This window comes from Phalaenopsis equestris, unplaced genomic scaffold (assembly GCF_001263595.1).
Source record: "Phalaenopsis equestris unplaced genomic scaffold, ASM126359v1 Scaffold000159, whole genome shotgun sequence".
Classification (NCBI taxonomy): domain Eukaryota; kingdom Viridiplantae; phylum Streptophyta; class Magnoliopsida; order Asparagales; family Orchidaceae; genus Phalaenopsis; species Phalaenopsis equestris.
In genome coordinates, this window is record NW_018164601.1 from 229,948 (window position 1) to 243,462 (window position 13,515).

At 33.7% G+C, this 13,515-nt stretch overlaps 1 protein-coding gene across 2 annotated transcripts in view; it reads right to left on the reverse strand.

Moving 5' to 3' along the window:
* The window catches only part of LOC110021982 (phospholipase A-2-activating protein), a 171,263-nt gene that overhangs the window by 21,249 nt on the left and 136,499 nt on the right, over nt 1-13,515 (reverse strand). For both annotated transcript variants that reach the window (XM_020720727.1, XM_020720726.1), the window contains exons 17-19: nt 3,051-3,128; nt 2,742-2,878; nt 1,968-2,044 (exon numbers count right to left, since the gene is read on the reverse strand). In XM_020720727.1, coding sequence (XP_020576386.1) covers nt 1,968-2,044; nt 2,742-2,878; nt 3,051-3,128 — 292 coding nt within the window. The remainder of the gene's footprint in view (nt 1-1,967; nt 2,045-2,741; nt 2,879-3,050; nt 3,129-13,515) is intronic.

Genomic DNA, 13,515 nt, shown 5'->3' on the forward strand with positions numbered 1-13,515 from the left:
GCTTGAAGCTTATGCCTATGATACATTTAATGCCTGATAAATGCTTGATGCAGAAGTGACATTTAAATATTACGAGTAATGCTATGGGTAGACAATTACATGACTGCTTGCAAGTATATTATGTAAGGATATAGTATTCCTACTCCTGATGTATGTATCATTATTATGATGGTGACAAAAGGTGACAAAATGTTAGAGAACCGTATGTATCAGGGGGGTTGTCGATAACTGTTATAATGGAAGAAATCAACCTGTATTGGTAGTTTATATGATATTTTGGGCAGGGTGACGACCCATGATTAAAAAACATGTAAATAGTTGGGCCCTATATATTAGACAAGTGACATTATTATGATATGACACCTATGAAACAATATTCCTAGGATAATATACTATGAACATGTTTTTTATTTTACTTATAATTTGACGCTTACGATCTACATGTTATACTTCAATCGTGATTGTTTTTTATACTACATGTATCTGCTCTCTTTTCTTGTTCTCTATAATGCTAACATGTTATGACTTGTGTGTATACATGTATAGTTTGATACGATCAAGCATGTTTTTTTTTTTCATGTATAAAATCTTATGTTAGTCCTGATTATTTCCTTGAGTTTGCTGTTGCTATTTCTTCGTTGCTGCATTCCAGGTTGGGGTAACGGGCAGCAGAGCAAGTACCTCGGTGTGTTTTTGTACAGTTTTTGCCTGATAGTTTTACATGTGTTGTGTACGTATTTTATTTTATTGAATTTAGCAGCTTTGTACAATTTTCATATTTTGGATGATATGATTTTCATGCTTTCGAGTATGTCTTTAAAATACAAGGTATCATGCACATTACTGCGATCCAGTGAGACTAATTCATTATCCACAAAGTTCTGTTTATAAATGTCAGGACGTACTAGTGAGAGTTAGTCTGAACAAATTGCCAACCTCTATCGAACCACGATTGAACCTATCAGGGGGTTTAGTTGAGTATGATAATTATGGTGATTATGTCATTACTAACCTACTTAAGGATTAAAAACTTAATGCAATTATCAATAATAGTCTAAATTAAGTATTTTTCATGCTGCAAGTTTATTAAATTTCATATGGTTCATAAATAACACTGATTTTGTAAAAATGAGTTAAATATGGTTAATCAAGTTAATTCAATATTAGTATTTCTATCTTATGAATGTGTTTAAAAGAATTATACCATGGACCATTTTGGATCAATTTTATAAATCGAGAAGTTAAAATGCAGAAATATGATACTGTAGGACTAAATTAGCCATACATGACTAATTGAGAGACCATTTAAAATTTAATCTTAAAGAAACCTCAAGGAATGCAATTCAATGGCCTTCTCATTATATGGAGTAAGGATGCTAGATGAAAGGTGGGGTTTCTGTGCAATCAGTTGCATTCAAAGAGCACATTTTGAATGCATTAAAAAAGTTAATATTTTAATAAATAGATGTCAATCAAAACTTCGAACTTGGGACAACACACTATATGATTGCATGAAGTGAAATGTTGACTATATTAACCAATAATCCAGTGAAGAACCTCCAGCCTTCTATCAAGTTAGAATTATGCGACCAATAAAATTATATTCAGAAAAATCATAGCATCTAAAAATTAAAAAGAACCAATCTATCCTGTCAGGTCACCATTCACGTAGTATTAAAGGAGAATCTAAAGATGAAAGTAGATTTATAAGTAGAATAAGTATCACGACACATCTAATAAATAAATCCTAAAAATCTCCCAACGATCACACAAAGTAGTAAAAGTTTTACAGCAGAGTTGCATAAAAAATGGTACAATTTCATTTATGATGATTCCCATGCAATATGGTGCGATAGATTATGCTCGTAATATCAAATGTGCTTTTGAATAAAACCAATGCCAATGACTCCATGTGCAACACTAAAAACAATAAATTGCATCAAATAGTCAAGATAATAGTTACTTACTTGAGTAACAATGTCGAGTAAGACAAATTAACATTCTTGTTAAATGATGGTTGACAGTCTGACAACGCATCAAGAATCTACAAATTTCATAAAAAAACATCTTAAGAAACACTATTGCATGAAATAACAAGATACAAGATGCATTTAAAATTTTTAAAATAATAACTAAAACATAATTATTACATGCCAGGCATGTTTTATTCTGTTGTAGATCAAATATGTATTTGCAAAAGTATAAAGTTCTAAAAATGATAGCAGAACAGTAAGCACAAGCTTCTTTCCATCCTCTTTTGATAGAAAAATAATAATGGAAATTCTTAAACTAAAAACTAAAACATAATTATAACATGGCAAGCATGTTTTACTCAGTTGTAGTTCAAATATGTAATTGCAAAAATATAAGGTTCTAAAATTGACAGCAGGCCAACATAAATATGCATTACTTCTCTTCGTTCCTAAAGTCCACGTTGAAGTGCACTTCTAATAGTACAAATATTATGTGATAGCAAATCTATCTAAATTCGAAACAATCCTTGTATTTCAGTCCATTTTACCCACTTGCATATGGACACACAAATGAATAAAGGCCTGTAAAGAGTCTCTCAAATGGATAAGAACAAATTCAACTTGTGCTGAAATATTTCTCAAACATAAAAAAGCTACAACATCACAAACTTTTTGCTTTCCAAAATGAAAGTCTACATTGGGAGTTTAAATTGTTCATGAGACAGTCATACATATAAATCTTTCATATAAAAATAAAAGAAAACCTGCCTCACTGCAATGAATTTGTAACCACTGAGAGAAAAATGAGTGCTTAAAGAGGTTAGTGATGGCACGTATGATGGTTAAAAGGTTCCCTGCATGTGTTGGGGCTGCTGTCGTTCTCTTTAATATCTCCAAGCATATATCTACAACAGTTCAAAAATGTCGCATCTCAGGACAAATAAATACATCCGTATAACATAGAAAATGGCAAAGACCATTCTTTTAGAAATTGAATCTAAAATTCCAGAAATTAATTCATTCACAGGCTTTCTTTCACACGCAAAAGCTTGAAAGACAATTCCACCATGATCATACCATTTCCCTGTTCAATGTAGTTGAGAAGCCTACTAGCTCCATCATGATGTATGATTAACATTCTTAAAATATCTATTGCTGCATGGAAGTAGCAATGAAGCAATGTTAGACAAGATGTACTCAATGCCAAAACACGCATAGGGCAGAAATAAATTGCAAAAATAAACATTACAAAAAGCCGGAAGAGTTAAAGTGTATATGCTAAACGAATGTTCAAATGAAAATGACAGACTTTCCAATCAAAAGGGTTTAAAATTGCACAAAAGTTGAAGCCATAGATATGGATGGATAGCCTGTTGGTGTGAAGCCTAGGGTGGACTACAGACAAAGAGACCCCCTTAACCATGTATAAGGAAGGTTTCTTTTGCATTAGTTGTTAACATTTTCCACAAAACAGGAAAGTGTATAAGCCATTGTCTCAAAAATTATCATTTTCAAGGTTTGAAAGACTCCTCTGCTAATTTTACTTGTTTAAAGTGCTTGCAGAATAGAAGTTTTGCTCGAGAATTCCTGAATGGTGTCAGTTATTTGGGCAAGAAGATTGCCATCGTTCATCTGTGGCCCTTTTTCAAAAGATATTGACAAAGAGATTGTCATATGATTGCCTCCAATTTACAGAATATTCTAGTCGAGCTCTCCAATCTCCTTAATTTCAATGGAATGATGACTACATTCATTCTGTTACTCTCATAGAAAACGGTTCCTTCTCCTCTAAGTTTAATTCAAGAAAAGCGCTGGATCATCTTGTTAGTAGATGCTGCAATAAGCATCGGAGACTAAAAAATCAGAATTGACTAATGTTGGGCAGTGATTTGTACCTTACTGTACTGTCAATGGCATTGGAATGCACCGAACTATATTATATCTAAATTTGGGAAGCTCATTTGTATAGATAAACATAAATATCAAAAGATATGTTGTATGCTAGTTTCTAGTCAAGATGGACATCCATGCTATTCCAAAAAATAGGAAAGTTCACTCCAACAATTATATTCATTATGGTCGCCAATCTCCTCGGGATCCTCCTAAGAATGCATATAAAGAGACCTACTTTAATCCTTAAGGGGAGATAAGGGCGATTTCTGTAATGGCCAAATTTCGAGAAATCAGGAAAGTTTGACACAATTGAAAAGTGCCCCAAATTTTTCATCTTCTGAAATTTGACCAAAATAACTTTATTAAATTCTACGCATGAAATCAATCAATTCCATATAAAATACTACACAAGAATAATGAACATAATGAGAGAGAGAAAATTTGAAAGTTATAAGTTTTATTAAATTACTTAAATTTAATTAGTCCCTAATCCTACATTAATCCCCCAGCTTCATTGTAGCCAACCGACGTTCCTTCCCTTTTTATTCCTTCGTTTGTTGAATAGGGCAGACACCAGCTTCGAAATTTCTTCCCCTCTCCCTGTGAGAAGGAGTTCGTTTGACCTCTTGTAGCAAGGTTGCGACCGTTGCTACAGTGCAATGGGCGAACAAACGCGGGTAAAATGCAAACCAAGCGGCCCCTTGGATGCCACAACTCACTATCCAGGACATCGGGGAGAAATCTAAGGGTATGAATCTCTCTCACCATTCTAAGTATTCATTTCCTTCGTAGCACTTTCATTTTGACGTTTGCCTCATTTTCATGTTTTTCTCATTTCAGAGATTAAGGGGCATAAGAAGAAGTTCAGAGACTTGGTGATTTTGGAAAGGAAAATTTATGCCGAAAACCCTTTTGAGCTATGTTTTGGCAAGTAAAGCATATTTTTGGGTTTATTCATGTTTTGAGCCAAATTTTTATGAATTTCTATATTTTCTACGAGCTCCAGGCAATATATACAAGGCGGCGAGCTCGAGACAAGTGTGTGGGCATTCATCGTAGGGCTGCTCCGTCAAGCCAAAATAAAACAATCTTGTGCTAATTTAAGAAAAGTAACATTCTATGGTTTCATATGATTTCTCGTTCGACATGGGAGCATTTAGACTTATTGCATATTGTAGATTATTACATACTTAAAATGTATGAATGCAAGTTTACTTCTTTTACTATACATATGATGTTATGCTATATTATGATATATTGCAGATATTCATTTATAATTCATACATGCATATGAACTGTCCATGAATGTATGTTACATGTATTATGCCTTAAGAAATGTCCCGAGTAGCATTATGAGTAGACTATTACATGGAAGAATGTATTCCCGACCCCTGATATTTATATGTGGATGAAACTGAGAAGTTTTGGGATTAGACAGTGACAAAACGTTAGGGAACCGTGGGTATCAGGGGGCTATCAATAACTGCTATATCGGAGGAAACCCAACCTTTATTGTTGGTTTATATGACTTTGGGGCAGGGTGATGACCCATTATGAAAGAATATGAAAATAGTCGAACCCTGTACATTAAACAAATGACATTGTTATGATATGATCTCTACGAAATGACACTACTAGGATAATGTACTATGAATATGTTTATGGTTTCATGCTTACGACCTACATATTACACTGTACTCTTGATTTTTGTACTTGGATTTTATGTCATCATGTTATGATTTATATGTAGATATGCAAAATTTTCTACGAGCATGCACGTTGTTTATTTTTCATGTATAAAATCTAATGTTAACCCGGATTTTATGTCATCATGTTATGATTTATATGTAGACATGTAAAATTTTCTACGAGCATGCACGTTTATTTTTCATGTATAAAATCTAATGTTAACCTTTTATCGGGAGGGAAGGACTTCGTGCGACGCAAGTGAGGGCACGAGTGGCCAAGTATGACTTGTAAAGCTTTTGCATTTATAGTTTTGCGGAGCTTGTGCTACTTTTGGATATATATTTTATATATGTTGGATTTAACAGTTCTGTATGGTTTACATATTTTGAGGTTATGATTTTTCACATTACCAAGTATAAATATTAATGAATTATGAAGTACAATGTATAACATTTGTGATGATTTAGTGAGACTAGTTCATCATCTCTTGGGTTCTGATTCCATAAGTCAGGACGGTGTTGGTGAGAATTTAGTCTGACCATATTGTCCGCATCAGTCACAACTCAACCAAACCTTAAAGGGAAGGTCAATTGGGTGTGATAGAAAGTGGTATCAGAGCATTGATGAAAAGAATAATGGAAGTGTGTTTGATTTAGAAGATGTAAGAATGAAAAAAAATATGAATTGATTTATATAGAGCAATAGGTTGATAAATCTGGGGTGGGTAACCCTTACGACTTAAGGTGTCATGTGCGCACGATAATATTACTATATGATTAATTGTATGTGAATAATAAATTGTGTTAATACAAATAAATATGTTTGGAGAAGAGTCGAAAGTACGAAAGACCAGTCTTTTAGGCGAAATGCAAAGCATGAAGTTCAAGCTGATACTCTTTTGGGCAAAAATGAAAATAAGAACAAGAAAAATGCAGACACTAGAACCAATGAGTTACAGGGCATTGTGCAACATATATCACAAGTGGTTGATAAATGACTGTAATTGAAAGATCCCCCACTAGTACATGGCCTAGATCTGAAATGGAGCAGAAGTGGATCGACAATTAAAGATATTTTAGTCTTCAAGCCACTTGCATTCAAGGGTGCCAGTGAACCTACAGTTGCTAAAAATTGGCTCCTGAAGATTGAAAAAAATTTGGATGGTATGATTTGTTCGGAAAACAGAAAAGTAGTACTAGCTACCTTCATGTTAGAAGACGAGGCAAAAATGTAATGGCAAACACAACATAAAGAAAAAAATTTAACTGACACCTCTTCCATACATTTAGTGGGAAGAATTTGTTAAAGTCTTGAAAATTTGGTTCATTCCGTCTTAAGTCAGATTAGTACTACAAGACAAATTCTTCAATCTAACTCAGGGATCCAAAACAACTATGTAATATGAGGTAAAATTTGCTTCTCTTTCCAGATATGTACCCCACTGCGTCAGCATTCAAGAAGAAAGTGTCACAGATTTCTGCATGGTCTGAGAGATCAGTTGAGCTTGACATTAGCTCCATTTGAAATCAACGATCTCTCCGTGCCTGTTGAAAGGGCAAGAAGAATTGAAAATGAGCTGGACTTTTCCAGTCAGTAGTGGCAATCTGAGGCAGACAAGGAAAGGATTTCAACAACAGAGAATACTTTCAAAGCCAAAAATTAAATCAGAAAGCAAGCAGAAGCAGATTCAAGTAGGAAAGTCAATTAGCGAAAAAAGTGAGAAAAGAAACTTTGGGCAGTGTTTGATCAGTTTCGAAAAATGCTACAAATGTGAACATCCATGATACATTCAAATGAATTGTCCACAAAAAAAGAAAAAAAGACAGTAGACCATAGGTAATCCAAGGACATGGACAGTCTAGAAACGTTTTGAAAGGCTGTCAGCCGAGCATAACTTAGTTTTTGAGAAAGCCCTTAGTGCAAACAAATGGTGAAACTTCAAAACACAAAACAGAGTGACCAGTAAGAGTCCGAATTTTGTAATTACCCCTTAAGAACTAAAAAAATATGAAGAAGTGGTTTCAGGTACGCTCCTTAGTCAAGATTAGTCTTCCACTGTTCTATTCGATTCAGGTGCATCACATTCCTTTATTTTTGATGAATTTGCTGTCAATTTACATCCTAATATTATGCATTTTTCTCCTAATTTTTGTGTTATTATGCCATCAGAAAGTTAGTTTCATACGAATAGAAAATGTTTAGTGCATTTTCATGTTTATGATAAAAAGTTGCCAATAGGGTTGATTATCATACCAATTCAAGTGTTTGATGTAATCTTGGGGAGGGATTAGTTAATAAATCATTTTGTTACAATTGAAAGCTGAAAAAGGCAAGTGAAGTTGAAATCGCTGGGTGAAAAACAATTACATATCTTATGTGATTGAAATGCACAATCTTTTTTGATTAGGGGAAAGTTGGAAAGTGTTTACAAAATGGTGAACTGGTATTTTTGGAAGAATTAGAAGCACTAAATAAAGATGTACATGAATTGAAGAACAACCAAGTGGTTTCAGAAATTTCTGATGTATTTCCTGAAAAATTGTAAGGACTACCGCCAGAACGAGAAGTTGAATTTGGTATTGATGTACAACCAGGAACACCTGTAATATCAAATCTCCATAAAGGATAACTCCAAAAAAATTATAGGAATCGAAATGTCAATTGTAGTAATTGATCAAAAAGAGTTTTATCAGGCCAAGTAAATCACCGTGCAGTGCTCCAATATTGTTTGTTAAGAAGAAGGATTAATCCATACGATTATGTATTGATTACAGAGAATTGAATTAGGTGACAATAAAAAACAAATATCCTTTGCCAAGGATCAATGATTTACTTGATCAATTAGAGGGTGCAACTGTATTTTCTTGAATTAATTTGAGATATGGATATCATCAGGTCAGAGTCAAGGAGACAAATATAACTAAGACAACTTTTGAGACTAGGTATGACCATTATGAATTCTTAGTTATCTTTTTTGGCTTAACTAATGCTTCCGATGAATCAAAATTTTTAAGCCATATGTTGATCAGTTCAACGTTATATTTATTGATGATATTTTGATTTATTCAAAAATTGATGAAGATCATGCCAAACATTTGAGGACGATTTTGGATCTACTGACACAAAATCAGTTATATGGAAAATTTTTGAAATGTGAACTTTGGCTGTGAAGCATTGCATTTTTGTGACACATTATCCGTGGTCAGAGAATTTCAGTTGATCTTCAGAAAGTCAAAACAATTGTGGAATGACCTACTCCAAAGAATGTTACAGAGGTACGTAATTTCCTTGGTTTAACAAGATATTACAAGATGTTAAAGGTTTTTCACAGATAGCCATGTCATTATCCAAGCTGATGAGAAAATATATCCATTTGAATGGACTGTAGAATGCGAACATAGTTTTTAAGAATTGAAGAAACATTTGACTACTGCACCGGTGTTATCTTTCCATAAGGCACAGAAAGATTCTAGATTTACAGTGACACATCATTAAGAGGCTTGGGCTGTCTTTTAATGCAGAATAAAAATGTGATAGCTTATGCATCCAGACAACTGAAGCTACATGAAAAACTATTTGACGCAGGATCTGGAGTTAGCTGTGTGTGGTATTTGCTCTCAAGATTTGGCGACATTATTTATATGGTGTGAAATGCGGTCTTTACTAATTATCAAAGACTGAAGTACATTTTTAAAAAAAAAAAAACTGAGTTTGAGGCATCGAATATGGTTAGAGTTGATCAAAGAATACGATCTAGACATACAACATTGTCCGGGCTGAGCCAATATTATTGCTGATGCATTGAGCTGTAAATCCACAAGTAGTGCAAGTTGGATTCGTATTTAGAGGCCAGAGTTGTTAAAAAAAATTGATGCTTTACAATTGAAAGTTAGAAGATCAGCTGACATGGGTTATTTACATCAACTGATAGTGCAACAAACATTAATGGTTATAATCAAGGTAGCTCAAAAAGTTAGCAGCGAATATCTGAAACTCCTAAAGCAATGTCAATCAAGAAAGATGACTGATATAATTGCGGATTAATATAACATTATTCGAAATAAGTTACATATATGAGTACCAACTCATTTTGATTTGAGACTAAAAATTCTACATGAAGCAAATCATTCAGACTACACAGTTCATTCAGACAGAACAAAAAATGTATAAGGATTAGAAGTTGGTATTCTGGTGGCCAGGTATGAAGAAGGATGTTGAATATGTATATCAATATCAAGCATGTCTGATTGTAAAGGCCGAGCAACAAAGACCCAGCGGATTGTTACAATCATTGCCGATACTTGAATGAAAATGGGAAGAAATTGCTATGAATTTTGTCATGAGATTTTCTCAATCCTAATAGGATCACGGCAGTATATGGGTTATTATTGATAGACTAACAAAGTCACAAAGTCTGCTCATTTTTTGGCTATCAGACAAATAGATTCAATGGAAAAGTTGGACAGATTATATGTCAAAGAAATTATCAGATTGCACGGTATTCCAAAAGTTATTTATTTTTGAAAGAGATGAAAGATTCATGTCCAGGTTGTAGAAAGACATTCAACAAAATTTGGGTACACATTTACATTTCAACACTGCCTGTTATTCACAAAGTGACGGACAATCAGAAATAACAAATCAAGTGTTGGAAGATCTATTAATGCTTTGTGTTCTCGACTTTGGAGACAGTTGGGAAGATCACATTCTAATGCGTGAGTTTGCTTCCAACGATAATTATCAATCAAGTATCAAAAGGACTCCTTTTGAAAGCACAATATGGTAGAAAGTGTAAAACTCCACTCAGTTAGATTGAAGTAAGTGAATGCCAAATGTTAGATCCCGAGCTAGTTGACGAAGCCAAAGAGAAAATCAGAATAATCAGAGAGATTAAAAGCTTCTCAGGACCGACAACATAAATACTACGACCCAAAACACAAAACAGTTAAATTTTAAGTTGGAGATTTTGAATTTTTGAAAGCCAGACCAACGAAAGGTATAACAAAATTTGGTAAAAGAAGCAAGTCGAGTCCAATGTACATTAGTCTTTTTGAAATTATAAAAGGATCGGTCCAGTTGCTTACAAGTTAGTGTTGCCTGCTTATACACACGATGTGTTTCACATTTCAATGTTACGGAAATGAGTTTGAAATTAAAAAAAAAGAATTTCACATGAAGATAATGAAGTACAGAAAAATCTAACATATATTGAACAGCCTGAAAAAATTTTAGCAACTGATGTTAAGAAGCTAAGAAATAGACAAATTCCTCTTGAGAAGATTAAGCTGAAGCGCGGACATAAAAAGAAAGCAAAATTAGAAAAAGGAAATGAAATGCTACAGAAATATTCGTTTCAATTCCAGTAAAGTCAGAAATTCGATGACAAAATTTTTTATCAGGGGAGAGCTGTAATGGCCAAATTTTGAAAAAATCAGGTAAGTTCAACACAATTGGAAAATTACTCCAAGTTTTTCATCTTCCGAAATTCAATCGAAATAATTATACTGAATTCTACCCATAAATCGATAAATTCCATATGAAGCACCACACATGAAAAATGAACATATTGAGTGATATAAAATTTGAAAGTTATAAGTTTTATTAAATTAATTAAATTTAATTAATCCCTTATCCTATATTAATCTTGCAACTTCACTGTAGCCAACCGACAATCCTCGCCTTTTAATCCTTCATTCGTCAAATAGGACAAACACAACTTTGAAATTTCTTCCCGTCCTTATTTCCTCTTTCGCGCTCGCTCTCCCTATGCGAAGGAGTTCGTTTGGGCTCCTAGCAACACTACGATCCTTGCTACATTGCAAGGGACGATCAGCAGCGGGTAGCAGGCAAACTGAGCGACCCCATGGGTACCACAATTCACTATTCAGGGCTCCGGGGTGAAATCTAAGGGTAAGAATATCTCTCTCTCTCGTCATTCTAAGAATTCATTTCCTTCCTCATACTTTCATTTTGATGTTTTTGTCGTTTTTCGTGCTTTTCTCGTTTCCAGTAGTCGTTGGAGGCGTCGAAAGTAAATTGAAAGTTTCCATTTGAGTTTTAGCACAAAATTAACGAGGTGAAAGTGAAGATTAAGGCATTGGATGGACAAATCTATTCCGAAAAAATCATGTTTTGGCAAGTAAAGCATATTTTTGGATTAATTCATGTTTTAAGCCAAAATTTTATGAAATCCTTTATTGTCTATGGGCTCTAGGTCGTCTATACGAGGTGGCCAAGTCAAGACCAACGTGTGCGCCTTCGTCATATGACTGCTTAGTCAAGCCAGGTGAAATAATCTTGTGCAAATTTAAGAAACATAGGAGCATTTAGACTTCTTGCATATTGTAGATTATTACCAGCTTAAAATGTATGAATGCAAGTTTACTTCTTTTACTACACATAGGATGCTATACTATATTATGATATATTACAGGTATTCATTTATAATTCATACATGTATATGAAATGTCCATGAATGTATATTACAAGTATTATGCCTTAAGAAATGCTACGAGTAATGTTATGTGTAGAATATTACATACAGAGATGTATTCACGACTCCTGATATTAATATGAGAGCGAAACTCTGGAAACCGTTGATATTAGACAATAACAGATAGTTAGGGAACCATGGGTATTAGGGGGCTGTCGATAACTGCTATGTTGGGATAAACCCAACCTTTATTGTGGTTTATATGACCGTTGAGGCAGAGGTGACGACCCGCGATGAAAGAATATGAATATAGTTGAATCTTGTACATTAAACAAGTGACAATATTATGATATGATCTCTTTTAAATAACATTGCTAGGATAATATATTATGAATATGCTTATGATTTCATCATTACGATCCACATGTTACATTGTACTTTTGATTTCCATAACTGCTTTCTTATGCCAGCATGCTATGATTTGTATGTAGACATGCACAGTTTCTACGAGAATGCAAGTTGTTTACTTTTCATCTATAAAATCTTATGTTAGCCCTAATAATTTCTCTAAGCTCGTTGTTTGCTCATTCTTCATTGTTGCCTCTCAGGTAGAGGCAACGAGCAGCGTGAAGAGTAGCTAGGTACTTTGTACAGCTTCTGCACGATAGTTTTGGAAGCTTTGTGCATATGTTTTTGGTACATATTTTTATTAAATTATATTTAGAAGCTCTGTATAGTTTTCATGTTTTGGATGATATGATATCCGTGTTTCCGAATATTTAGTTGAAATGCAATGTATCATGTATTTATGGCGATTCAATTAAACTAATTCATCAACTACTGCGTCCTGATTATAGAAGTCAGGACGAGTGATGAAGAGAGTTGATCTGACCATATTGGCAGCCTATATCGCAAAATTATTGACTCTACTAGGGTGGTTAGTTGAGGTGTGATAATTTCTTCTATTTCAACAAATCTAGATACATTCGGATATGACGATAATTATGTTATAACTCTTAAAGAGGTTTAAACAGTAAATAATTAAAGTCAAACGAGAAGGGATAAATTTAACATGAAATTTTAAAGTTTTATAAATAAATGAAATGTATTTTATTTGGTCATTCATGCATTGCATAACATAAAAATTTAATACATATTACGATTATAATTGCTCACAAAGTCAAACTTAATGTTGAATTTTAATTCTCTCTCAGGAAAAGAACAGTTACAGAATGATATGTTTGATAGAAGAGACTTGATTTAGAGGAGGAATACCATTGTTGCTAGGTATTTATGTTTGAACTATTTTCTTCAAATAGTTAGAGGCTGTTCAATATTGTTTGGGATGTTGTCATCAGATTATTGTTGTTGTTTCTAAATATTTTAAATTTAGTGCACTTTGAGGATGTTTGAGATTATTTTATATTTGGAAGTTTCTAAAAAATATGTGGAAAGTAAAAAAATAAAATGTTACTATTGTCCGACCGCAGTTCCCGTCTTAGTTAATACTAAGCCCCGGGTCGGGTC